The 25,531-nt window shown below is 37.7% G+C and overlaps 1 protein-coding gene across 11 annotated transcripts in view; it reads right to left on the reverse strand.

Moving 5' to 3' along the window:
* Nrxn1 (neurexin 1) overlaps positions 1–25,531 on the reverse strand; it is a 1,062,527-nt gene that overhangs the window by 404,327 nt on the left and 632,669 nt on the right. For 2 of the 11 annotated variants that reach the window (XM_028765073.1, XM_028765072.1), the window contains exon 1: positions 24,796–25,042. The exons of the other annotated variants lie outside the window; for them this stretch is intronic. In XM_028765073.1, coding sequence (XP_028620906.1) covers positions 24,796–25,042 — 247 coding nt within the window. Of the gene's footprint in view, positions 1–24,795; positions 25,043–25,531 lie in introns of those variants that run through there. 11 annotated transcript variants of the gene reach the window in all.

Genomic DNA, 25,531 nt, shown 5'->3' on the forward strand with positions numbered 1-25,531 from the left:
AGGAAGGAAGGAAGGAAGGAAGGAAGGAAGGAAGGAAGGAAGGAAGCTTAGAGCCCAGATTCTTCTTTGTGCTGAAATTCTTTTATTCAGAGTAAATTGCTGTCATACCCATTCTCTCTCAAGCTGGAAGTTCAGTGCTTAACTGTCTTTTCTATCCTTACTTCCATAGTTCCCATAGTTCTATATAAGGTTCAAACTTCTGTGCTGACAATACAGCACAGTCACACTGACAACACATAGATTCTCTTGTACCTAGAGGTAAAGGTACTCTCACCACAGGAGATCTGTAAATAATAGAGCGTAATAAGAAACCATCACTTTCCTGAGTAGCTTGAGTTTCTACCCATTTCTGGTCTCCCTGTCCTCACCCCCCAGTGGTGTCTTCCTAAAACCTGTACAATCCTGAAGAGATGGAATAAATAGCTTAGGACTTTAGGAAGAAACTCACATTTTGATCAGCTTTCAAAGCTGTCAGTTCAAGAGTGTGTCAATTATAATCCAGAAAGTCTTCAATGACAAGATTTCTAAAAATTTGCACTTAATCAGGTGAAAGTTATCTTTAAAATTTTGATTTGATTTTATACCTAAATTTTTTATATAACACATATGCTTTGTGTAAATGGGGGGTGGAGTTTGACAAAAAAACAAAAAACAAAAAAACCCCAGCATATTACTGTTAGTATACTATCTTGACTAACGAATATCTATAGCCAGATGTAATTTGATGAAATATTGTCAACAGTTTAATAAAGTGACAAGTGATTTGGCAATGAAATCAACTGACATGTAAACTCATGAAAGAGATAAATGGAACTTGTTGAAGACTATCTGAGAAAGGCTTCCAGGAGGTAGGAAGAATCCTATGAGGATTTAAGCAGCAGAAGAGGAGGCAAAGTCTGTAATAAGCAGAAAGGAAAGGAGTGGATATCTTAGCAGCAGGATTAAGCTCAAACATGTGAAGTGAAACAAGAAAACTGACCAAAGGACACAGAGCGGGAGAGATCATGGAGTCTGCTCTGGTGAGGACAGAAAAAGATCAGTACAAATACCCAGAGTAGTCACCAAACTAATGGAATGTTCATCAAATGCCATGTGATGCAAACAGCCACTCTCCCCTCTGATAATTTGTTGGCAGTGCACATCTTCTGTCATGCCAAATTACTGCAGCCCTGAAGTTGTGTAGAAAAATCTGTGGTGGCAAATTAAGTCCTTGCCATCCTGAAAGGGTTCGGCCTTTCAGGACCTATTATTAACAACGGCAAAGCCGAGAAAGTAAAGAGAAAATCATCACTCTGTAAAGCCAAAGTGCCAAAGCCAGTAACCATGTAAACATCCACATTAGGCAGGCCCACTGGAACAAAGGCATGCCTTGGCCCTCAGCCATGAGCAATTCAAGGAGAGACGGTGCACAACAAAACAGAATATGAGAGACTATGTGTCATTGGAATGAATGGCTCTATACCAGAGGCATAGAAACAGCCCAGAGACATGCCATGTGATTCCTTCACTGAGTCAATGCTTGGTTTCCTGTCCATATCCATAAATCTAAGAAACCATCAATGAAATAGAGCTTATGCTTTTGAATATAAAATGCCTTATTAGGACAGGAATTAAATGAGTATTTTGTCCACATTTAGGAAACATAGAAGAATGATACTCTCCACTGGATGGACCAGGGACACAACACATACCTTTAAAATACAGACACTATAAAGAGTAATGTTTTAAAGATTTGAATTAAAGTTCAGAAAGTACTGCAAAGTTATCAAATGAAGGTATTTTTCCAACTAGTAGTAGCTTGGGAAAAGGACTGATTATTGTCTAACTTTGAAAGTGTTTGATAATGGAAGAAATTTAATATTTTGTATTTGGTTTTATTTTAAATTATAGTAAATCATAGAGGTCAGCAATAATTCAACTTAATTTTTAGTAACTCTAATATTACCTTTATTTTTTTATATAATAATGTAATATTATGACCCATTCTAACAGAATGGAAATAAACAATAAAAAAAATCAAACAACTAAAAGTAGCTCACTAATGTCTGTGAGCATATGTGCCAGATGCTAAGTTAAGAGATTTGAAAACAATACCTCATTTAATTAAAAATATTGCAATATCTGTTAATCTCATTCTACAGATGGAACATGATTGTGCATTGGTCAGAAAACTGAAATATAATAACAACAGAAACCAGGTTTGTCTTGGTTCATGACCACAGACCTGACAGAGAACAAGTATGGCATAGGCAGGTCTACAGTACTAAAAGGAGAGTAGTAGTTTCCTGAAGGCAAGGTTTCTCTGTGTAGCCCTAGCTGTCCTGGAACTCACTACACAGATCAAGCTGGTCTCAAACTCAATTATCCTCTTGCCTTTGTCTCTGAGTACAGGCATTAAAGGTGTGTCCCTTCATGTCTGGTGAGATGTAGGTTCTTAAGCCTGGGGAACATGAGTGGTGGGAAAGGACTGCTGTTGAGCATGGAAGGGTTTTAGGAGGTGGAGGCCAGCAATGGAAATGTCCTAACATTGAGATAATGACTGTACTATATTAGAAGCCACAGGAGTTCACAAGCTAATGTATTAAAACATACATTAAGTAACACACATTACTATACAGGAGAGGAGAGAGAGAGAGAGGGAGGGAGGGAGGGAGGGAGGGAGGGAGGGAGGGAGGGAGGGAGGGAGACAGAGACAGAGACAGAGACAGAGAGACAGAATAAATCTCAACCAAGTCTAAGGCATATGCTTTTCCAAGTAGAATTTATTTAGTCTAGAAATATAAGGACTAGATACCAATTGCTTATATGGTCATCGCAAGTCCTGTGGTGTAGCGGATATAAGGCTTAGCTAGGTTTCCACGAAGAGAACTAATGCCACCAATTTTAATCACCTTAGCTCTGTTACAGGCAACAATTATCTGCTGAAGCAGAGTGAAAGCAAAAATCCCACCAAACACCTTTGCTGTGTTAAGTTTAATAGAGGCAAAGGGGTTGGATTCATGAACTTGGATCTTAAAGAAGCATCTGTAATGTTTGTGTATTAAAAGAGAAAGCTAGAAAGTACCTTCTTTCTTAAGTATGCACATTTTAAATGAAAAATTGGCAATAGTGATTTCTTAGACAAGGTATTTTTTAGGTAATAACTCTTATAGAATTATGTATCTCTGTAATTATGAGAAGCTCCTTAATCTATCTCTAGACCTGCCAACTAACAAGAATGAGCAAAGGCAGGAAATGAATTTAAAACATCTCCCTTCCTTGCCTTTGCCAAAAATTTACTCATAAATCATGGTTATTTTATTTTCCCATGAGTTATATTTGTAGTCACTCATCCCACTTCATAGGAAACAGTAATTCTTTAAAAATTAAATCATCAAAACCACAATTTAGTAGATGAACATTCCAGTGATAAATTTTGAATGACATTACTATGTCTAAAGACAACGTACTTCTTCATAGCAGTATTATACCCAAATCGTCCTCCTCCACGTCACTCTTCTCACCCTCAGATAAAGTAATCCCTTAAAATGGTAATAGTTCCCAGCTATAAAAAAATTTTAGTATCAGTTTTCATTATTAAGTCTGGTTTTGAAAAACTAAGGAGAAGTAGTTGTATGACAGAGTATATCAGAATTTAGAAGAATACCAGAACTAAAACAGACAAACAGACAATCAAACAACCCAATTAAACAACGCTCTTCCAAGATTCAGCCCAAGGGTCAAATTCCTCATGGAACTTTAAAAGAATCACTGTGGAGTCACACTAGTTGTCTAGAGAGCCCCTGCTTGAGTCATGATCATTTTCAAACCTTAGCATACAGTACTCTCCTAGAGAGCTTGTTAAACTACAAATGGCAGAGACTCGGGCTAATAGTTCCTGAATAATAAATTAGTCTGGGTGGGATCCAAGGAGTATAATTATAACAAGTGATGTTGCTATATCAATATATATTCTTAATGAAAAATATGAGGAAGCTTCTTCATCATGCAAAGTAATATCAAATAGATGCTAGGTGGGTAAAGCAAAGTGGCCATCAGGAAACCAGTGACTAGAACACCAGAGAAATATTTTCACATTCTTTAATTAAACCAGTACAAAGCCAATAGTTGAGATTATTACATTCAACGATTCTTTGAAAAATATCATGATTAAAAGAAAAATGAAGTATTTAACATCTTTATTTGTTCTAGCTTTAAATTTCTTTAAATTTATTTCAAAATATACCTGTGTATGTTTTCATTAACGAAACATATTAAATATATATTGGAGCAAGGTGAAAAATCATATGAATTACCATGTTGAAGGAAGCAACCCTTCATTTAAATAAAAATAGTTTGACATACAGCTATCATACATGTTAAGTAGCTTCTGGCAGAATCAGGAAAAAAAGTATAAGCTCAATGTAAATTTTTGGATGATTTTATAACTTGGGCATAATGGAAAGAGCTGAAAAGCTATGTAAAAGTTGGAGGCAAAGACCTCTGGGATAAGCATTTGGTACATCCTTGCCCACATGAGTCTGGTATCTGATACCAACATGGTGAACAGAGAGAACTCACTCATAAAAATGCCTTCAACTGACCTCCACATATAGGTCATGGTACATGTGTACACACACATACACACACACTCACCAAAATAGAAATTGGGGACAAGAATAATGGTTTTGGATCTAAAATTTAAGATTTTGAACTCTAAAGTAACTTTGACAGGAAGAAGAAATCAATTGTCAAAGTGCAATGGTAAGTGGTGTAGAGTAGAATATGAGAGGCACAGAGACTAGAAACCTGTGTCAACTTCTAAACAAAGGACACAGGAGTAAAAGCCAATTATAACAATAAGAATCTAGAAGACAAGAGAAGTTGCAATACTAACTGGAAATGGGGACAAAGAAACTAAAGTTTAAAATGTTTTAAGCCTTCATCACAAAGACCAGAATCAAGTGAGTAGACAGGGAAAAGATTGAGTTGATTTGCTTGGAACTGAACTTCCTCAGCTTCACTCAAGGGCAGAGCCCCCATCAAACACCTAGGCTGAACAGCCTCGAACAGCACAGTCAGTAGTTCTATAAGCCATGCCTGTCTCCGTTGCTCAATCATCTATTATTACATGTCCCCCTTGCTTTGGTCACACTCCTCCTCATACCAGATGGTTCCCGAAGTGTTATAGCCATCTCTACTTAACATTTGGCATTCTTGTCCTTAACTGGTGGTTTTGAATTACATTAGCTTTTAGGTTTGACCCTGTAAGAAAAGTTTTTGGTTGTGTGGAAGGTGTTCACAGTTTATTTTTAGTCTGTGAAATGCTGCCCAGAGTTTCAGGTGGAAGATATCCAGCACTGGTTTAAATATCCACAGGAACAGTTGGGACTAGAGAAATGTACATGAGAATGCCTGATGAAATCGCTAAAAAAGAGAAGGTAGACAGAAAGGAGAGGATCCAAAATAGAATCTGTGCATTCGGGTGGCAGAGCAAGAGGATGGAGAAAGTAGGAAAGCTGGAGAAGATAGAACAATCAGACTTAGGAGAAAACAATGTAGCAGTGTAATGGGTGCCATGGAAAGAATGACTCACTGGAAAGTGGGGCTGGAGACTGCTCCCATCTGCTGAGAGAGCAGAAAGGCAGGTCACACAGAAAGACACCTGGGCTGCAGGTTTTAGACAACAGGTCCCCTGCACTGATGGAAGCTGTTAATGGGTAGCAAAGATATTTGCATCATTCACCACTGAGTCCCACAGAGAGGCTGCGAAATAGCAGTCTTCTGGGCTCCAAGGGCAGCGAGATTACAGTATGCTAGTGCATAAATGAAAAGCAGTTTACATAGTCACTCAAATACCATACAAAGATAGGCTGGTACAGCCTTTATTTTATATCTGAGGGAGTCTGTCTAATGCCATAGTACCAGGCAAAGCTGAAATTCAATTCCAGGTCTACCCAAGTAAAAGCTCAATGTTAGAGTCACAAGACGCATCTTATTAACAGCTATTACTAACACTCGTATTCAATAATGATCTGGAATTCAGAATCAGAAAAAGGTCTGATTGTTCATAATTTCAGAACTATTTTATGAGGAGCCACTTCAACTCTGTGATGACACCATGTTTGAATTAATATCAGAAAATTCACTCTTGCCTTGATATTTTATATTTCTGGCATGCTTCATTTTGAGCTTAATCTGATATTTGTGAACATGCTTAAAAGCCAAAATGTCAACATGTTACTTTTCCTTCTTGACAACTGTGTAATCCGTAGACTTTAATAAATAAGAATGATTAGCATTTCAAGAGAAAATAAACAAATGTCTGGAAGAAATATATTTAGCTGAGAGAGTTTTAAAGTCTGGTCTGTTGTTTGAGTATATTTTTCCAAAGAAGTGCAAAGGAGGCATCTGCCCCTTCTTGAGCTCACAGAGTTTATCATTTTTCATCAAAACAAAGAAAAGAAGTCATGCTATTTTATTTTAGTATTTATGATTGGAGAATTTGCTGCTTATAGTTAAAAATATTTTATTTATAATTATAGTCCAATATTAATATTTAACATGTGGATTAACATACACATTGTACGAAAAGGTAAATTGAATTAATGCTGGTGATTTCAACTAAAACTATAAAACTATGTTCATTGATTTATAATATCTGAAGATGGCACATATAAAACTACATCTTTCTTCTAAGTATTTTAACTTTTTAAGATGTTATCTCATCATAAAGAGACATTGCAGGGTGTCTGCTTCAAGCTTCCTCAAACAGTGGAGAAGATGGGACCATTAAAGGCTGCAACTCATCATCCTGGATGATTAAAGGCCGCCTGTAGGTGCTCACTCGTAACCCTCCCTCCCGTTACTCGGCACAGTTTGAGGATGAGCATCATGAACATCAGGTTTTTGGTATTTGTTTTGTTGTTAATTCTTTTTGCACAAAGTGAGTTATTTCTATGTTCATTTATTTTAGTTGATTACCCTTTTTATTTATGTAATGCTAACCATAAAATAAACAGTGATTTCTGGTACATATCTCTAATTCCTAAGCTTATCTTTGCATAGGAATTCTAGCTAGTAATGCTTATCCTGGTATAACCTCAGGCAAGAATACCTACAATATAGTTTGAAGCAATCTCAAGGTAGAGTTTTTAAATAATAATAATAATAATAATAATAATAATAATAAACATATAACAAGGATAGAAATCAACTGAGTTAGTCATGGACTGTTGAAGAGAGTGTAAAATCGTACAATGGCCCTAGGACAGCTTGGGGCAGAACCCAGCACATCTTGTACCTATGACTGTCCTAGACATTCCATTTCCTTTGAACACTCAATATAAACCAATACATCTGCAAAGTATTTTTTAAAAGGTTTATAATTATTGTAGTCCTTAACTGGAGAGAAACCAAATGTTCATCCACACAGGAATAAACCCATCATGAGGTACCGCAACAACTGCTCAAAGGAATAAGAAACAAAACAAAACAAGGGATAATGCATATATACATATAATGTATATTATATATGTACATCTTATGTATATTATATATGTGTATATATAATGTATGTTATACATGTATATATATGCATATATGTATGTGTGTGTATACATATCAATATTGATAAATTTCAGAAGTATTAGGTTTATTCAAGGAAGCTAAGCACAAAAGAGAATATTCTTTGCCACTCCATTTATATAAAGTTCAAGACAAACCAAATTAATTATAGCAGATGTCAGAATAGCTGTTGGAACCAGGAAGACTCATTCTGAAGACATATGTGTCCTGGGTTTGACTTGGGTACTATCATGAAATTGTAAATAAACAAGCTGAATCTACCATTGACTTATATGCTACCATTTGTACATCCGGTCATATTTAAATTAAGTCTTTCTGATTAAAATAAATCAATAACAACTGAAAAATATCCTTTATCAGTCTAGTTAGTCATTTTATTTGGGTTAGCTGCACGCTAACAGTTCAGCACCATAGCCAGGGTCAGAGGCCAGGATGAGCAGGATAGCTCCCGTCTGACTTTTTAGGCGACTGTATTTTCTCTCCTAATTTTGCAGTCCTTATTCCACTCCAAATTTCTAGAACCTATCTATGCTTCTGAGAGCTTTCTGCACCTCACTACTGACTGAAACTGCCTGCTCTGTCTCCTCATTTCTATCAACATTTATCTTAGAAAATGCTAGTAAAATGTCCATGACTGTGAAAAATACATAAAATGCCACACTCTGAAGATCCTTTTCCAAAAGCTACATGTTGAGAATAAAAATGGAAATAAAATTAAAAACATAAAAGAGTGTTAATAGATTCTACTATCAGAAAATATTAATTTCCTACTACTAATACTAACATAAATAAAATTATATGTCTGGTAATTTTAACTAAAAAAAAAAAGAATGTTGTCCACACTAATAGTAAACATAATAAATATCAAATATATGAACAAATACATTTATATGAATTAATTTGAATAAAAAAGGATCCCTGTACTCTGGAACACCCCTCCCCTGGTAAACTGGAAATGGCAATGTATCTGCAATACACTGAAGTGTAATTGGCCTGTTGGGGAGATGTTCAAGCATGGGAAAGATAAACAGGGTATAGCAAGAGATAAAACAACAAGGCTTTCTGTACTCATAAATGACACAGACTGCCACTATCAATTGTCCTCAGAGACGACAATGCTTACTGAGTAGTCTAATAGATAGTATATAGAGATGCATGTAAAAGGAGGATTCAGTTCATCAATGAGTGCTAGAAGATGAGAAATAACTAAGCATTCTAACCTATGACTTTCATTTTGTGCTTAACATATATATTTATTCTGAATCATCATGTGCAATAGCAATGATTATACAGTTTTAAGTGGGAACAGACATTTCCAACATCAAAATAATTGATAAAATAATTATGGTACAGGTAGAATAGTATAGAATGTAGTCCTCAACAGGCAATTAGTATATTCTAAAGGTTTTGCCATACATATACATTTGTGGTAAATTTGAATATATGATCTGAACCATACTAGACAAACACAATACTTCTGAGCTATATCCTTAGTCCTTCTCTGATAATTACTTTTTATTCTTGAAACAACCAATTCTGGCCTTAAATCCATTCTGAAGTTCAGATGAGCCTTAAACTCATTACAATCCTGCTCAATGAGGTTATGAAGTAGCTGGGATTTCTAGATCCATACCAACTGGGCCAGCAGCCATATATTTTTCTTTAAAAATAAATGTTTTCTAACACAGTTTACTCAGTACTAGCATCTTTTCAAAACGTTTAATTTTGTAAAGACAAACTACAAAAAGGCACATGCCAAAATCTTTGCAGGAGTTTCCATTGGATATTATGATTATGGATGGTGTAATCATTTTTTTTCTCAAATTTCTCCAACCCTTCCACAGTGACAGTGATGATGAGTAATAGCGAATGTTACTGAAAACTCCTAAGAGCTCCAAGTGTTCCAGGAATGTGACAGGAGAAAAGCTGAAAATGTACAAGGGACCCAGTTTCCTTCTCTCATTACCAGCAGTGAGTATTAGAACACAGCCACGGCCTCTGGGTTTGCCTCATCTCCCCAAGGACTTGCATTGGAAGACCTTTGTTCTCAATACATTTTCCTCCTTTCTGCACCCTGATGTTATTACCTTCCGACTTTAAAAATCGACTTTAAAAATCTCTGCATAATACTATAAATTTAGCAAGGACAGAATTTAAACTGTCAGCCTATGGTGTGCACGGGAGTTATGAATGTTCTCAGTTTAAGTAAATTTTAATAAATAAAGTAGATCAAAGATAAGAGAAATTCTTAAACTATAAACCGGAACATGATTAGTTTCTATATCCTCGTTTAAGGTCATGGGAGTTATTTGATTTAAATGTCTTCACTGAGGATGATTTGGTTGTAATTATATTCCCTTACATTTGGGTGCCTCATAAACAGTATTGCTATGGGAGAAAAACACCGAATCTGGTCTCAGAGTCTTCATTTGTAAGATTAAGCATATGTTGCTAGCATGGAAAAATCCCTCTTGGTGTTCTGTGAGTCCTGTTCACAGAGTGTTTTTGTCATTCTAGTAAGTTCAAAAAGAATGCAAAATCACAATCCAATTATGCTGTCATTTTTAAGAAGGTATATATGACTTAAGAATAAGTCCAAGAAAGGGAACATTCATACAATATTTACCATTAGAAAATCACAAACATTAGAGCACAGAAATCTTGGGAAATGACATGACAAAACCTAAAATGTTATAAATAGGACATGATGAAATGCATGCAGGAATAGCACCTGCCACAAAGCTGCATTGGTCAAAGCAAAGAGTGTTAAACATTCATTTTTTTTAACTTAAAATAACACCACCACCTTAGATTGTATAATAGGCTAAAATAATCCTTTCTAAGGATATTGGAAATGATAGAGGAAGAACAAATGGGAGGACAAAAGGAGACTGCAGGCTGAAATACTTAACTGTGTCTGGTCATACTTATATTTCCCTATAGGAAAGATGAGTAGTATCTATGGGCATCCTATACAATCAATAATAATGACTATGACCCTTTAGAGAAACTATACAGGCAGCTTACACTTCATGCACTACAAACTTTATTAAGAAAGAGTAATACACTTTTGAATATGTTAGAACACTAGTTAATATTCCATTCACAGTAATTGATCACTATTGTGAAAGTATCCAGTTCGAGAGCTTCCTGACAAGATTCATCAAGCATTATCTGGATATAAGCCAATCTCTGCTAAGACATGTCCATTAGGTAAACTGTTCGAGACTGAGGATAAGCTTATGAAGCCATCATTGTAGGTACAATTCACCATGGCAGAAACCCTTCCTCAGAGAGTTGTTCAAGGACCATGTTTGACTTCCCCAAATTGAAAACATTAATTTAATATGCAAATTCTTCAGCATTATCTCAAATTTTCTAAGGAATAACTCTTGGGATACAATGAAGTCATATTACAGTTTCTATATGCCCCCTGTGTGATTTTTATGGAGTTTAAAATCTGAGAGTCATTAGCATATGTCAGAAAGTTATTTATATGATTAACTTACAGCATTATTACAATGCTTTTATTTTCCCAAAATATAACTGTATAGCATTTTACAAACACTGTCTCATTCATTTCTTATATAATTTGAAACCCTGAAGATTGATAAAATTATTTTAAAGAGGTCATTTAGCCTTCAACTAGTCTACCTTAATAACTTTAATTTTTAAGTTCATTTCAATCTATGATTCATTTTAATCAACAATATTAAGACACTTAGAAATGGAACTTTAAATGTACAATCACATATACTATGAGAAATACGTGTTACAGGCTGTTTATAGTTTAAAAAATCATATCTTTCAATAAGTTCCGACTAACAGAACAAGCATGTTATTGCTTCTGCACAAAAAGAAGAAGGCTTCCAGGGACTGCCTAAAAACGTGTGAGTACAAGTGTTTGTCAAAGAACGGTGAGAGATAAAACTAGCCACACTCACTGTCAGAAGGGAATTCAATTTTAGGAAATTAGAATGCTATTTTGAAAATGTAAGAAGTGTTCATTTAACTCTATGAACACATCTCAGCCTGATCTCAAAGCTCTCTGATGACTCCATTATTGAGCTAGAGAGACTGCCTCTTGCAAGCTAGGCAACATACTTGGTAGCTGCATAAGCAAAAGGTGTTTTGTTGGTGAGAGTATCTGTATAAATTACTTTGTCATCTCCATGAAGAATAGAATGCTTTAATTATTAATTTTTGACAGACTATCTCAATTTTCCTAGTGCTCTTTAATAATTCCCTACAAGTAATTGGGTATTTTAATTATATATAGCTCCTTGTCACTGTTCATCTAAAAAACATCACAAGATTATTTAAATAAAGATGTATCTGGCCTGACTGTTTCCCCAGGTCGTATTCTAATTATTTTCAAGTTATCTCAATAATGCTACAAATCCAGTGAGTTTGTGCTTCAAATTGGAGTATTTTTTAAAAAACATCATTCTTTTTAAGACCCTAATAAACAGCAAGAAACTTTAAGTCATACAAAGGTCAGTCATTTTTTCTTCCTGGTCCAACAGTCCAGGAATGAAGGGACATCAGGGTTTCCCACATTCCCACAGAATCATTAAGCTTCTTAAACTTTGATCCTTTAATGTCAGTGCACACAAAATACATGTTCACCTGTTTGGGTGAAGAAACCCATTGAGACCCAGGGAATCTACATGAGGAATGAAAGTTCCCCTCTGATGCTTATAAACCTGGTTCAGACCACATGCTATAAGTGACCAAAGCAACAATCTTTCTTCGTGGGCAAAATGATATAGAAACCAGCTATGCTTAATTTACAGGATTTTTGTGTATATCAAATGAGATAAAGTAAGAAAACACTTTGTAAGGCCAATGTGATATACAAACATGAAAATGAAAATGTAACTGGACATGTTTGCAATTACAAAAAGAAAAAAATCTTTGCTAGTCTCCTGTAGCAATGTGTCCTGAGGGAGTGTGTGTGTCCACTGGCTTGGATGTTCTTACAGGGTCACTGGAATAACAGAAAATCTATCAGGAGATTAAACAACAACAACAAAGATATGGTTTTGCTCCTCTTATGATCCTGCTCCAGTTAAGAAGCAAGGTGTCTCTGTCATAGTTGGCAGAGGAAGAGGTATGCTGTCTCAGCATGAAATTCTGAGATACAAAACAGATTTTTCCAGCCACTTTTAGGTCTGTCAACCCAATAAGACAATGTACTACACCAATCACTACATACTTGATAAGCACTTGCTGACTGATTGATTTCTGTTTTCTTGGCACAGTGATTTTCCAGGACAGTGTGTGTAGATACCCACATTTTGGTAATAACCTAAATATATATTTATTGTGAATGAGTAGGTTGAATCAATAAAATTGCATGAGATAGTCAGCTCTCTGTACACATGCTGTCACATTTGCCTTGCCTTTGCAGGCCTTGTTCTAGCAATGGGATCAAGGAATCTAGGAGGATAGAAGGAGTTCCAGGCCAAACAAGATATAACACACACATGAACACACACACCAATCATTGATCCCAGTGCTCACAGCTTTTGAATAGTATTACTAAGAAAAAGTGAGTTTATAATCATATAATTTCATTTCTTTGAAGACATGCAGAAGTAAGGCTGGGGACCCTATTTAAAGGCAGGTTATTTGCTTGTCTGTGCAAGACTCTGGGTTTGATTCCTATTACCAGAGTGAAAGGCTCAAAAACAAATTATAATTTTAGATAAGGCATAGGTGATGGTAATTTTCTTGTATAAAGACTCCTACCTCTACACTTAACATGTAAGTTACTTCAAAGCTTCTCTGAAAGACTTTCTCCATTCTCTACTGGAAACTATTTCTTTGATTTCTAAACAATTCTATTATGCCATGGGGCAGATCCTCATGGTCATGCATACCATATGAAAAACACAACATTAACCAAACTCCATAGAACATATAAGCATTTGACCATAGGAGGTGAGATCTAGGCTCATGTGTCAACCCAGAAGTTCTTTTACTGAATTGTATAGATTTTAAAACTCTAGACTGATGGCGTCATTGGAAGTCTGGGAAGCAGAGTTGATGAGTTACTCTGTAGAGTGACTATTCCAACATTCATAGTACTCTGTTGACATTCAGCAGAAATAAATGTGATCTGAATGGGCATAAAGTTTTGCCTGTTACAGTGGTTCACCAAACAGCCTCTCTTTTCCAATACGTGGAAACAAACAGTTAAAGCATGGATATTAGGTGCCTGTTAGAAACTGTTCACATATTTTAAGAAACTATCAAGCTGTCTCTCAAAAATAAATGATTAAATGGGAAGGCCTGGAAAATGACTATGGTTAAAGCACTTACTGCCCTCTCAGAGGGCCAAATTTTAATTACCAGTATCCAAATGTTTAAACACAACCATCTATAACTCCAGTTCCATGGGATCCAGTGCCTTCTTCTGGCCTCTGACGGTGCCCCATGCACAAACATGCAGGCAAAGGATCAATACTGAGAACAATAAAAGTAAATAGACAGACAGACAGACAGACAGATTAAATAGGAGATAGATAGATAGATAGATAGATAGATAGATAGATAGATAGATAGATAGATAATGAAAGGAAGGAAAGAAAGGGAGGGAGGGAGGGAGGGAAGGAGAAAGGAAGATTATAGTTGCTGGAAAGTTTTATTTGATTTAGCATGCTAGCTGACTTTAGCATAAACATCAAAGTGACTCCATTAAAAACAAGTGACATCAAGCACTCTGGACCAGAAGACACTATTTCCTTCTTGAAATTTCATTCATCCTGAGTACATCCAGGTGAAGGCAAGGCAGCTTTGTATTTAAGGAAGGATGGAATCTTTTTCCTGAACCTCTTCTCTCTGTGTTCTATCTTTGCCTGGTCTATTTTAAAGAGGCTTAATCTTAAGAGTGTGTGTATGTGTGTGTGTGTGTGTATGTGTCTGTGTATTCAAAAGGTAAAAATATCCAACAAGAAACATGCTACTCTCTTGCTACCCTCTGTGTCAATCTTTTTTTGGATAAAGTAGATGCCAAGAATAAATTTCAGTTTTGGCCACACCTATAATCAACTAGCAAATGACAATATGGGAATGAAGCCTGATTTAGAAGACCCCACAGAGGATGGATGGCTTTATACCTAACCTCAGTCTTGTTGTCCTTTCTAAAGAAGGAAGGTGCCCTGGCAGAAGGAGGCTGTCTATCACTTTGAAAAGTTGAGTTTATTTATCAGTTTCTATGCCAGATGCTCACATGAAGTTTCCCACCTTCACAATGATCTTGAGGTGCAAAATAAAGAGATTTATTTCGTTCTAGAAGTAGAAGTTCAGAAAAGATTTTAGGCTAGCCCAAGGTCCATTCTTAACTTGGTAGCTGAGATCTGTATTGAAATTCCCAGACATTTTATAAATAGTGGCACTATCAGTGAATAAAATGAAATGAAAACTCTAGAGCAAAATTGAAGGAACAAAAGGATTTTAAATGAAAAATGCAATTAAGAAATGTATACCTCAAAGTGTTAACCATAATTTCTGAATATTGCCCCAACTAATAATCTAGTACCCAAATGTATCAGAACTGAGCTGTGAGACAGGCTCACATTCCTTATGTAGTTGTATAAGTCCAGGCAATACAAAACAGGAATAAAATTTGATTTTTAACATTTTAAAGTCCTTTTAATTAAAAAATATTTAAAGTTAAGATGCTCAAAGTAGTTTGTTATCTCTGTAACCTACTTTGAGAAATATGCTCTTTTACTTAACTGCATACTGAGGGATCCTCGTTTTCTCAGGAATATAATCACATAATCTGGCTCATTCCAACTGTTGCCTATTCATTTTAAAGCATAGCTTGTATTTGCAAATTAGTCTATTATCACCAGATTATCAACTGAGTAGGGTATGTATTTGTCAAGTGGAATGAAGGTAGTTAATAAACACTAATAAACATCTTAAATCAATAGGTCTTTTCCACTTGATGTGATGGCAGATATGGAGCTTGGTAAATCTGTTAAAACAAACACAGTGGCAAGGGAGTAGGCCCAGGGAAGCCTTTGGATTTGCTGAGTAGTTAATAAGTGCAAGGCCTAGGAACACATTCAAAGTAAGGAAAGAATAATATGCTTGCAGAGAAAGGACTTGTCTTAAATCTAGACTAATTTAAAAGTTTGGAAAGTCTTTATCTGGGTTATTGTACCACTGGTTATAGGTAAATGAGAAAAAAAACCAGAAAATATTCAATTACTAAATAGAAACCAAAGGAATAAGAGTCCTGAACTTTCCAGTGTTCTTGCTTATATACAAACAAACCCAGGTCCCATCACATCAGATTTGTTAACTTGGCTACTCAATAACTTCGTTGTACCCATATATCCTTGTTTTTGAAGTGAGTTATCAATAGTATATAAGTGAGAGGATGGTGAGAACAAATGCATTGCTATTTTGTTACAAGTTTAGAACAGTGATTGGCATATAATAAGCACCAAGAAACTACTCAAGAAGTGAATGATAGAAGTAGCTTTTTTTTGATTATTTTGCATGACCACAGTTCTTTGTCGTCTGTATAGTGGAGAGAATTCAGGAAACAAATTCTTATTCTATTAAGGTTACTTCCTTACTACAAAGCAAGAGTTAAATTAATTTCTTCTATGAAGGTATTAAAATTTAATGTATGTTATTAAAAGGAAAAAGTTTTACTTCTGAAAGAAGATTACTTGGGCAAAAGCTTCATTACTTTCACTACAAATGGCCTGTTGCTCTACATTTTACCTATTACAATGATGTCTAAATGGTGCTCCATATATGAAACTCAAGTCTTTTTTAAAAGATGTCCATCAGAAGTGCTTCCATAGAGTTATGCTTTAGCATGCAGTGTGGTGAACCAAGACTGTATGCCTTACTTAGAACAAGTCCCAAGGAAAGGGAAAACAAATACACAAGTTTTCTGGTTACCAGCATGACCAATTAGCCACCTTCTGATAGGAACTAAATAACTATTTAACTTATTCCAGGATAGAATATCACTTGGTCAGTAGACATGAAAAAATGGCTGAAACAGCATATTAAAATATTGAAAATGTCAACTATAACTTAAAGAAGATGTAGTTTAGAATATTAAGGAAAATATCTCACTCAACTTTAGAAATATATAGTTCAAAAACTGATAAACTTTCAATGACTATGCAGGCATAAATGTTTGGATATGATATGATTTTGAGAAACTGATATGAAATGTAAAAGAAGTAGATTATAAAACAATCCCTGCAAACCAAATAGAAAATTCAGTTTACATATATATCTTATATACAAAATAACACAGACCTGTCAGAATTTGTAATGCTAAGAATTATTTCTCTATGTCAAATTGTAACACATTGGATCATCTGAAAACCTAACTACACAAAAGATAGCATAAATACACAGACATGAACAAAAGCATTTTTCACAGCAATAGAGACATATCTTGTAAAACTTCGAAGTAGAATCCATCAGGAAAACCACAGTTCTTTAAAATGTATAACTGCAGGCTCAGATGAAAGTGCTAATGGGCTTGTGTGAGGGCGTCATGGCTGCCACCCTTGTCCTGACTGCACTTTTAGATCATATCACAGTGACTCACAGTGATGCGAGTTAAACCCTGTAACAATTCCCACTGTAGACAATTCAGTCTTTACGTAAATTAGATATTTCAGAATTGGAAGTTGCCTGTCTAAGGAAGAATCTCCACTATCTTTTGTGTTTAGCTGCTCTGAATTCTGCAGTCATTGAGGAAAATGGGGCTGATGACCAGATGGTTACTAACAGTCAGACAGTCTGCACCACATAAATAATTGCAATATATGCATATAATCAAAACAGCCTTACACAAATGGCTAAATTACAAAATTCCACCACCTTGCACGTTATACACAGGATGAAGCATTGTCTTACTGTTTGCTTCAGACTTTTGCTTGTTAACTCTCAGAAATTGTGGATACTTTTTCTTACTATTGAAACTTACATATTTTTAAACAGCCAACTACCAAGTATGGTACATATAAAATCTTTAACGTTTGTATAAAAAATAAATGATCAGCTCAGATCATACAAGGCATTAAACTTGAGGTCCCTTAAAGAAAAAGAGTTTCTATAATACTTACAGGATTTTCGTAAAATCTAGTATGTACAGAAACAGATTCTTTGAAAATACATTAGGCAAATGCCTCTCTGCATTGCCTCGGTTCCCAGTAACAAATCTCACTAGCTTTATGTCTAGTAGTCAAAACATTAGAATCTTCATATGTATCTTACACTTGATGATTGGGAGAAACTCTGCTTGAGATTCAGCATCACTTAATCATAAATCTTTTTAGTGCAACTGATGTTCAATTATAATACTCTGAGACTAGTGCTGTAACATGATTTTGAAGGGTTATTTATCAGTCCATTTCCACCGTATGTCTTGCTCTTGGTTAACAATGTATGATTAGCTAGAATTCCTAGAATGCATTTCTCATTTATTTTCACTTGAAATTCTAAAAGGTGAAAACCTGAGCCACCAACTAAGCAGCAGACACCAGCTGATATGAGGCAGGGGAGGTATGAGATGTGGAACAGTCACAGGGTGGACCAGGAGGGGATAAAGTCTGGACTGTAAATAATAAATGAGTAAAAAAAAAACCTCCTTGCTCTGTATTGTACATAAAATATATTGAAGCATCATTTGTTGTGGTATCCAACAAATATATGCTTTTCAATGTAAATTATATATATATGGAAATTACACACACATATGGAAAATTTTAATAATGGTATGAGTTAGCTATACTTCTTTGGCTAATGTTAAACAACCTTTTGAAAATTGAATTAGAGAGTAATGACTGGACATAGTTCAGGTCTTTGACAATGACATGGATGGCAGTTTTCCAAGCACTGCCTTATCACACCTGTCATGGAAAAAGCAAAAGAAACATGTCTTCTTAGTAATTAAGTGGCCATGGAGGGGGCAGGAAACATCTCTCTGAATGTGTTTCTTTGTCAGCAAATAATGATCATACACCCTGACAAGGCTGCACAGATGATGAAATGAGATATTTTATGTGAATGTACCATAGGGGTATGCACTTGCAAAGATAGCTGTTTTCATTCCATTCTGTCAAAACTTGAAGGATGCAGTGTTGATGATTAACTCTCAAAAATCTAGCACTTTGCAATATTTTAAAAGGCTATTCTTTAAAAGGCCTTCTTTATAAGTCCTGGACTACAGAAAACCAAAACTACAAAAAAGGCAAAGCTGGCTGAGCACCAGCATCTAGTGTTCTCTAGTTCTCAAGTGTGGATGTAACTGGTTCAACTGCTTAAGCTACTGTGGCCAGAAATCCCTGCTATGATGAACTTTATCCTCAAACTGTGAGCCCTGTCCTTTAAGTTTCAATTGTCAGGGTATTTCATCGTAGCAACAGAAAAAGTAGGGCAAGCATGCCTAGAATCAATAAAGCTCCGGAAAAGACAATCAGAGCATGAGGAATTAAAAAGATTCTTATGTTCAATTGATACTGAGAATGTACTATTATGGAGCTCTTCGACAAGAAGTCTTATAGTCTTCTGATTGACAAAACAATAAAAGCATGCTGTATGCTACTGAGATTGCTAACATACTAAAATACATTCTTGTCATAAAACACAGATACAAGGTAGAGCAATATTTGGGGCTCTGATGGTTAACTATTGGTATAGATAAAAGTAGAGGAAGGGTGGCTGGCTGGTTTTCTATACAAGTGATGTAATCTGTTCTGACAGATACGTTTAATCTCAATTAAACACCCACTTTTAAACCTTTGATGATCAAGTAAACAGGTAAAAGTGTAAATGAACTAGACCAGGACTGCACATGACCTCCCAAGAGCTTCAAGGAAACATATTTAACAAGGAGGACAATGCATTGAAAGATATGGGTTCTACCTCCATTTCCCTATCTCCATGACCCTGTCGGTCTGATTCACTCAGGCTGCTTAGAGCTCTGTTATGGCAGTGTTAAGTGAGACTTGATGTTCTCATTGAACTTTAGAGTTGAAAGAAGCTGACATTTAAAGAAATAATCAATTCCAGAAGTTAGTCAGTTAATAATTGGCAGGATCAGGCCTTGAACTCAGTCAGTTGATTGCCTTTATACATATCTACTGCTTACTAGGCTTAATATTATAAAACTTTTATAGTTTGTATAATTCAAAGTTCATGATCTCATTTGTTGTTTCTAGTAAAACAACAAATTAGTCTAGTTATTTCTAGTATATTTCTAGTATAAAATGATTGCATTTTCATTTTATAAGTTCACAAAAACTAGCTTTGTAAATTTACACAAGTCCAATAAGTGTCAATGGCCAAATTTTCACATGAACATAGTTCTGAGAATTATTATCATCAGACTGAACTGCTTAAATAATTTACACATTAGTGTACATTTAAACAACTGAATTTTCCATTTTAAAATTATTTATAAAACAAGTCCAGTGTATATTTGAAAAATAAAAAAATGTGTTTATGCTACAAGAAGTATAAGCAGCAACTTGACAAATGGGAACTGTGCAAAAAAATCTTTCTAGAACATTAATATTTAAGGCAATAGAAGATAGTGGTGATAAAATTCAGTTTCATATTTTTATTTGACCATTTTATGATGCAGTCCAGATGACATGTGGATAAACATTGTAGGGTTTTGTTTATTATCATTGTGCCTGGATACTACCTGTTTTCAAAGAAAAATTATGTTGATTTGCCTAAGGATTGATATTTTATAGTAAATAAACTTAGAGCTAAGGTTTAAATGTGATGATTGGACTTCAAGTACACACTGGCTCCCCCTAGCTGGCCCCTCCCCCATCTATCTCCTTATACTGTATCCCTCAATGGTACCTGGTACACAAACAAATGTAGATGCTTTCTCATTGGAGGCATTTATGGTGTATTTATTCAACAAATGGATAAACAATCTAAAGCATAAATATATTATTATTTGTGGACAAACTCAAGATTTCTCTAGGCTGTCAGGATTATTTAGAACATAAATGTCTCAAAAACTTGTTGCAACACTATTCACTGACCATCTTCTTCAGAACATGTCAGTGACATCATTTAGTGTCAACAGTACAAGTGTGGAGTAGCAATACCTGTTCCAAACATTCAGAGTTGAAAAGTGTCCAGTCACCTACAGTAATTAATGACCAGAGCAGTCTTCATCCAGGTAGAATATAGTGAGGAGTTTTCCTAATTAATCCTCTTGGTTGTGATCCAAAATAAGTCAGAAAGTTCCTATCAAGAAGTATGTTATAGTCCACAGCAGAGTTATTGAAGACACCAGTGGGCCACCAACTGAGTGGATCTTACATGCAGCACATACCAGTGTTGAGATATACTGGACACAAAACTGGTGGCTGGATTATTTATGATAAATTCTACTCCAAAAGACCAGCCATAAAGCCTCATGGAGAACCTTCTCTACTTCAGCTTAAAAGCCTCTGAGACCATGGGATTGCTCTGGGCTATGGGGTCAGAAAACTGTGACTGTAATTTCTCTTTCACTCTCATAAGAGATTGGCCCCATTTCTTGGCCCATCTCTGACCTGAATGTCTCAGTAGCCTTGCACATACACGCAAAGAAATGCTATTTAAGCTCCCTCAAACTCACCACTACTCTTACAACTTTAGCATATGCCTTGAAAGTACTTTGGAAGAATATGTTATAAATTCCAGCTATGAATTTTATCCTTATATAATGTCACTGAGTTCTTTCAAATACAAACCCCACTTTACAATCTGTTACGTTTCCCCCTGGAGAAACTCTTTTGCCCTTTAATAGTGTAAGCTCATCCCAGCAATATAATATCCAGAGCTCATATTTGTGGGTGAAGAACTGACATTGGTTGGTAAGATCTGTGAATGCTTTCTCCTTTCTGCATTTTCTGAAAATATTGAGAGGCTTTAAGCTAATTTTCTAAAGTATGCAGAACATGGGTGCTTAGGAGTGGTGGGAGCCGAGACGAGAACCTGAGCATAGCACTGACATCATTTTATGCTCCGCACATATGGCACAGCACAAAAGCAGTACTGGCTGAGCACACAGGTTTATTCTGGACTCCAGTTGGCTTTAATTATGAGCAGGCTTGCTTCTTATCATTTACAGTTACATAGTTCGCCACTGACTTAACTAGAAAACTATAATTTTATACAGAAGTTGTTTCACCATTTATGTTTTAAATTCATACAAAATTGGGGATGGGAGGGGTTGAAACTGTCTCCAAATCTGCTCCTCATATATATGCACTCAAGAAAATCCTCACCACAGTCTCTGCAATTGGGTCAGCCTGCACAAAGACATGTGTGGTAGACATGAGCTCCCTCTGCACCCAAAAACCTTGTAAGTGACACCTCATAATAGTGCAAACGAAGCATAGCATCAGAAGAAAATGAAGAAGAATGAACCTGAATCCTCAGCCCAGCAGTTTCTAAAACATAAGAGACTAAATTTTCTTCCTTAAAATATGCTACCTAAGCTTTCCTTTCCTTTTATACATTTAAACATATATGTATGTACTCCTTATTAAGAAATAAACAGTCTTATGCCTCTCAGAAAGTCTAATACAATCAAACAGGCTCATGTATATGTCCACACATGCACATTTGCAAGAGTCACAGATTTTAAACGAAGCCTCATTTTTATTTGCCTTCGTTTCCTGGTAGAAATTTATCACGCTGTCATTTACCTTTGTGCTTTGCTCTCTCTCTCTCATCTGTTAGGCTCAGCAATTCTTTCTTGTGAGCCCTTTGTCCTAATAATTAGCTAAATATTCATCAAGCTTATTGACCCAACAAATTCGACATCACCTCTTTCTTATTAGGTTTCTTTCAAGCTACCACCCTACCTGCCCTGCCCTGGGCCCCTCTGTACTTCCTGCACACCCTGGTTTCAGAGTGCCCTACCCTCAGATGCTGATTTTTTCAGCCTAGTGTTCTTAGCTTGTTCTCTATAGAATTCTCTTTTCTAGAGAAGGGAGGGGAGAAGTGTGAAAACTTCACACCTGAATTTTATTTAGGACCTTAAATTCTGAGTGGCAAGTATGTGGGGACGGAGGGAGGTTTAACAAACAAATGTGGCCACATCAATAGCATCTCTGAAAGAAAATTCTCTGACCCTAAAGAATAACTGTGGCCCATGCACTGTCTCTACCAGCCCATCGTGGTTTCTCTTTTTTCAATGACAGATGAGCCTGATTTTTCATTCACCTACAGACAATCAGTGTACTCTGGAGGGAAATAAATGTTACCAAAGACCACCAGACGGTGTCGGCCTGGGGTAGAAGCTGCATTTGGAAAGGAGTGTCCAACTGCTACAGGGGCCTTTGTTGTCCTCTGTCACCTCCACAGGCCCTGTCCCCATTCTCAGGCTTCATCACTTGGTCACTGCAGAGTCAGACCCACAGAAAACTCATGTGCATATGAGATTATTAGCTCATAGCACCTCACTGCTACAATTAGCCTTCCCACACCCTCGCATACCCCCATCTGGTGCACCACGCCCACCCACCCACTCTCTGTCTGGCCCTCCTGTGCCCTGGCTCTCCATCCTCCCACGGGAGTGGTATAGTTCTGCACAAAGGCAGGGCAGTGGTTGAGGACTACACTCAGGTAAGGTAGCAGTATGCTCCCCAGCATCTAGGGAGTCAGCAAAAGGAGCACCTGAAACTGATTACTGTTGCCTGGGGATCTGCCCTCTGATACTTATAGGAAGTCCTGGTTCAGGTTTTTCTAGGTGTCTCTAAAGAAATTCCTGGGAGAACCAGGTAAGTGAAGTAAACAATCAATTCTTTGGAGCCAAAGTAAAGTGTGTCACTATTCCACTCCCAGTGAGGGGTTGCCAGGGTGACCTCGGTACATTAGATCATGCTGTAGCTTTTCATGCCTAACTCACAGTGGTCCCCAGGTAGGAAGTCCATCCCAGGAGAAGGGGCCAACACCATAGTACTAACAGTTTCCCCTGGGAGGGGGAATCCATGGGAGAGGGCAGAGGATCCAAGGAGCAAAGCCTTAAAGGTGAATGGACTGCAAGAAAGAGATGGAAGAGCAGCCAAAGAAAGTGATCGCAATTCCCAGCCTGCTGGGTAAATGAGCAGGTCTTACACTCAGAAAAAACAAAGACTAAGTGAAGAAAGCCTCACATGTACTGAAAAGGGAAAAAAATTCTGGCTGATTTTGTTATTTTATTTTTGGCAATTCGGTGAATCTGATATAGCTTTCATCTAAAAAGGATACTAGCTCACAAGGCATTTCTCTACACTCAGCTCTTTTCTAACAAACTGGAAAACAAGTCCCTTCTCAAATTCCTCTTCCTCCAGGCAGAACTCCTGGCTTAGCCCAGGCAGCCTGCACTCCATGGAAAGAGCAGCACAGAGGAAGAAGCTAGCCAGACTGGCTTGTGTTCAGGAGCCTGATCTTCAGGGAGATAGGGTCTTTGAAGTCTCAGACCATTCTCATTGCATCTAGAGAATAACTTGGCCGTGTGTGTGTGTGTGTGTGTGTGTGTGTGTGTGTGTGTGTGTGTGTGTGTAGCGGAGAAAGGATGGTTTCCAGGGAGAACTCTGTGTTCAGTAGGAGCTGACCAGGATCAAAGAGGGTAGTTCATTATACTGCTGCCTTCTCCAACAAAAACACAAGTGGGGCAAGAGGGACTGGCCTCCTGTTGAGTGGGTGCCTCGTCCTGGAACCTCTTTCCTGGCACTGCAGTCTGGGAGCAGAGCTTCGGAGGAATGCACAGGTTCGAATACTCACTGCTTGGGCCAGGGAAGATAGATGGTCTGGAGGTGGGGCAGCGCTGCACAGACAAAAGGTTCTGCAGAGCCCTCCTCTCTCTCCATCAGGTCCCTCTGTGGAGCGCGGCGCCCCATCTGGCCACTGAGTGACCTTCTGATGAGAGACGCCCCCTTCCAGCGGGGCCAGGCTCCCTGACCAGGCTGGTCCTTTATTAGATGCCCACATCTCCCAGCACCTCGGCCAGGCACGCCCCTCCCACTCCACACCACAAACAACCGCGCTGCCTTCACCCATCCCCTTCTATTGTCTTCAAAGAGATAAGTGGCTCCCAACAAGCACACCTAAATGCACCTCCCTTTTCTCTGGCTCCCATATCTTAGAGCCTTAAGGGCCGAGACGCTGCGAGCAAGTGCAGGGTTGAAGAGCCAGGGGATAACCTGCAAGAACTTGGCATTGCAGACCCACCGTGTCCGCCTCGCAAGGATGCTGGTGACCTGTAGATTGCAATAGGCACTGAATGATGCTTGCTGCTGCCATGGAAATGGTGGATGTGGTGCGCTCCCAAACTGGATGCCCCCCAGGCCACTCCTAGGAGGCCGCTGAGGGTGAGCGGGACTATCCAGAGCAGGGCCAGGCGCCCTCCTGCGCCGCCGCCACTGCCGCCCCCGGGCGATCCCAGCTCGGCGCTGCACCGGAGCATCCTCTGGTACATGACGGGGCGCCTGCCAAGGGGCAGCCGCCGCGGGAGGCAAAGTTTGGGGCACAAGAAAAGGAGAGGAAGCCGGGGATCCGGCGGCTCGCGGTGGGCTGCGGGGCTGGCCGCCTCACCGCGCCAGGGCACCCATCCTCTCCCTCCTTCGGACAGTCTTCTCGGGGTCCTGGAGTCTGCCGTGCCCTACACCCCAAACAATCCAAAACATAGCCGAGGCGAATGCAGCTGGCAGGGGGACTTGTCGGAAAAGGCAGCCCCGAAGAACAGCAAGCGCAGAGAGGGTGGCTGCTCCCAGGTTTGCAGGGCTCCAGGTTCTCCAGAGATACTCCCCAAGAGTTTTGGGCGAGAGTGTGTGCCGGGGTTGGAGAGCCTGGAAATTGTTTAAAGCTCCTCCCGGAGGGTCTTCACTTCTACATGACAGCCATCCACCGGGAATCCACTAGGTAAATCCATTTAGCATTGTGCGTGGGGAACAGGGAGACCACTTCG

The sequence above is a fragment of the Grammomys surdaster genome, unplaced genomic scaffold (assembly GCF_004785775.1).
Source record: "Grammomys surdaster isolate TR1022 unplaced genomic scaffold, NIH_TR_1.0 149, whole genome shotgun sequence".
Lineage (NCBI taxonomy): Eukaryota > Metazoa > Chordata > Mammalia > Rodentia > Muridae > Grammomys > Grammomys surdaster.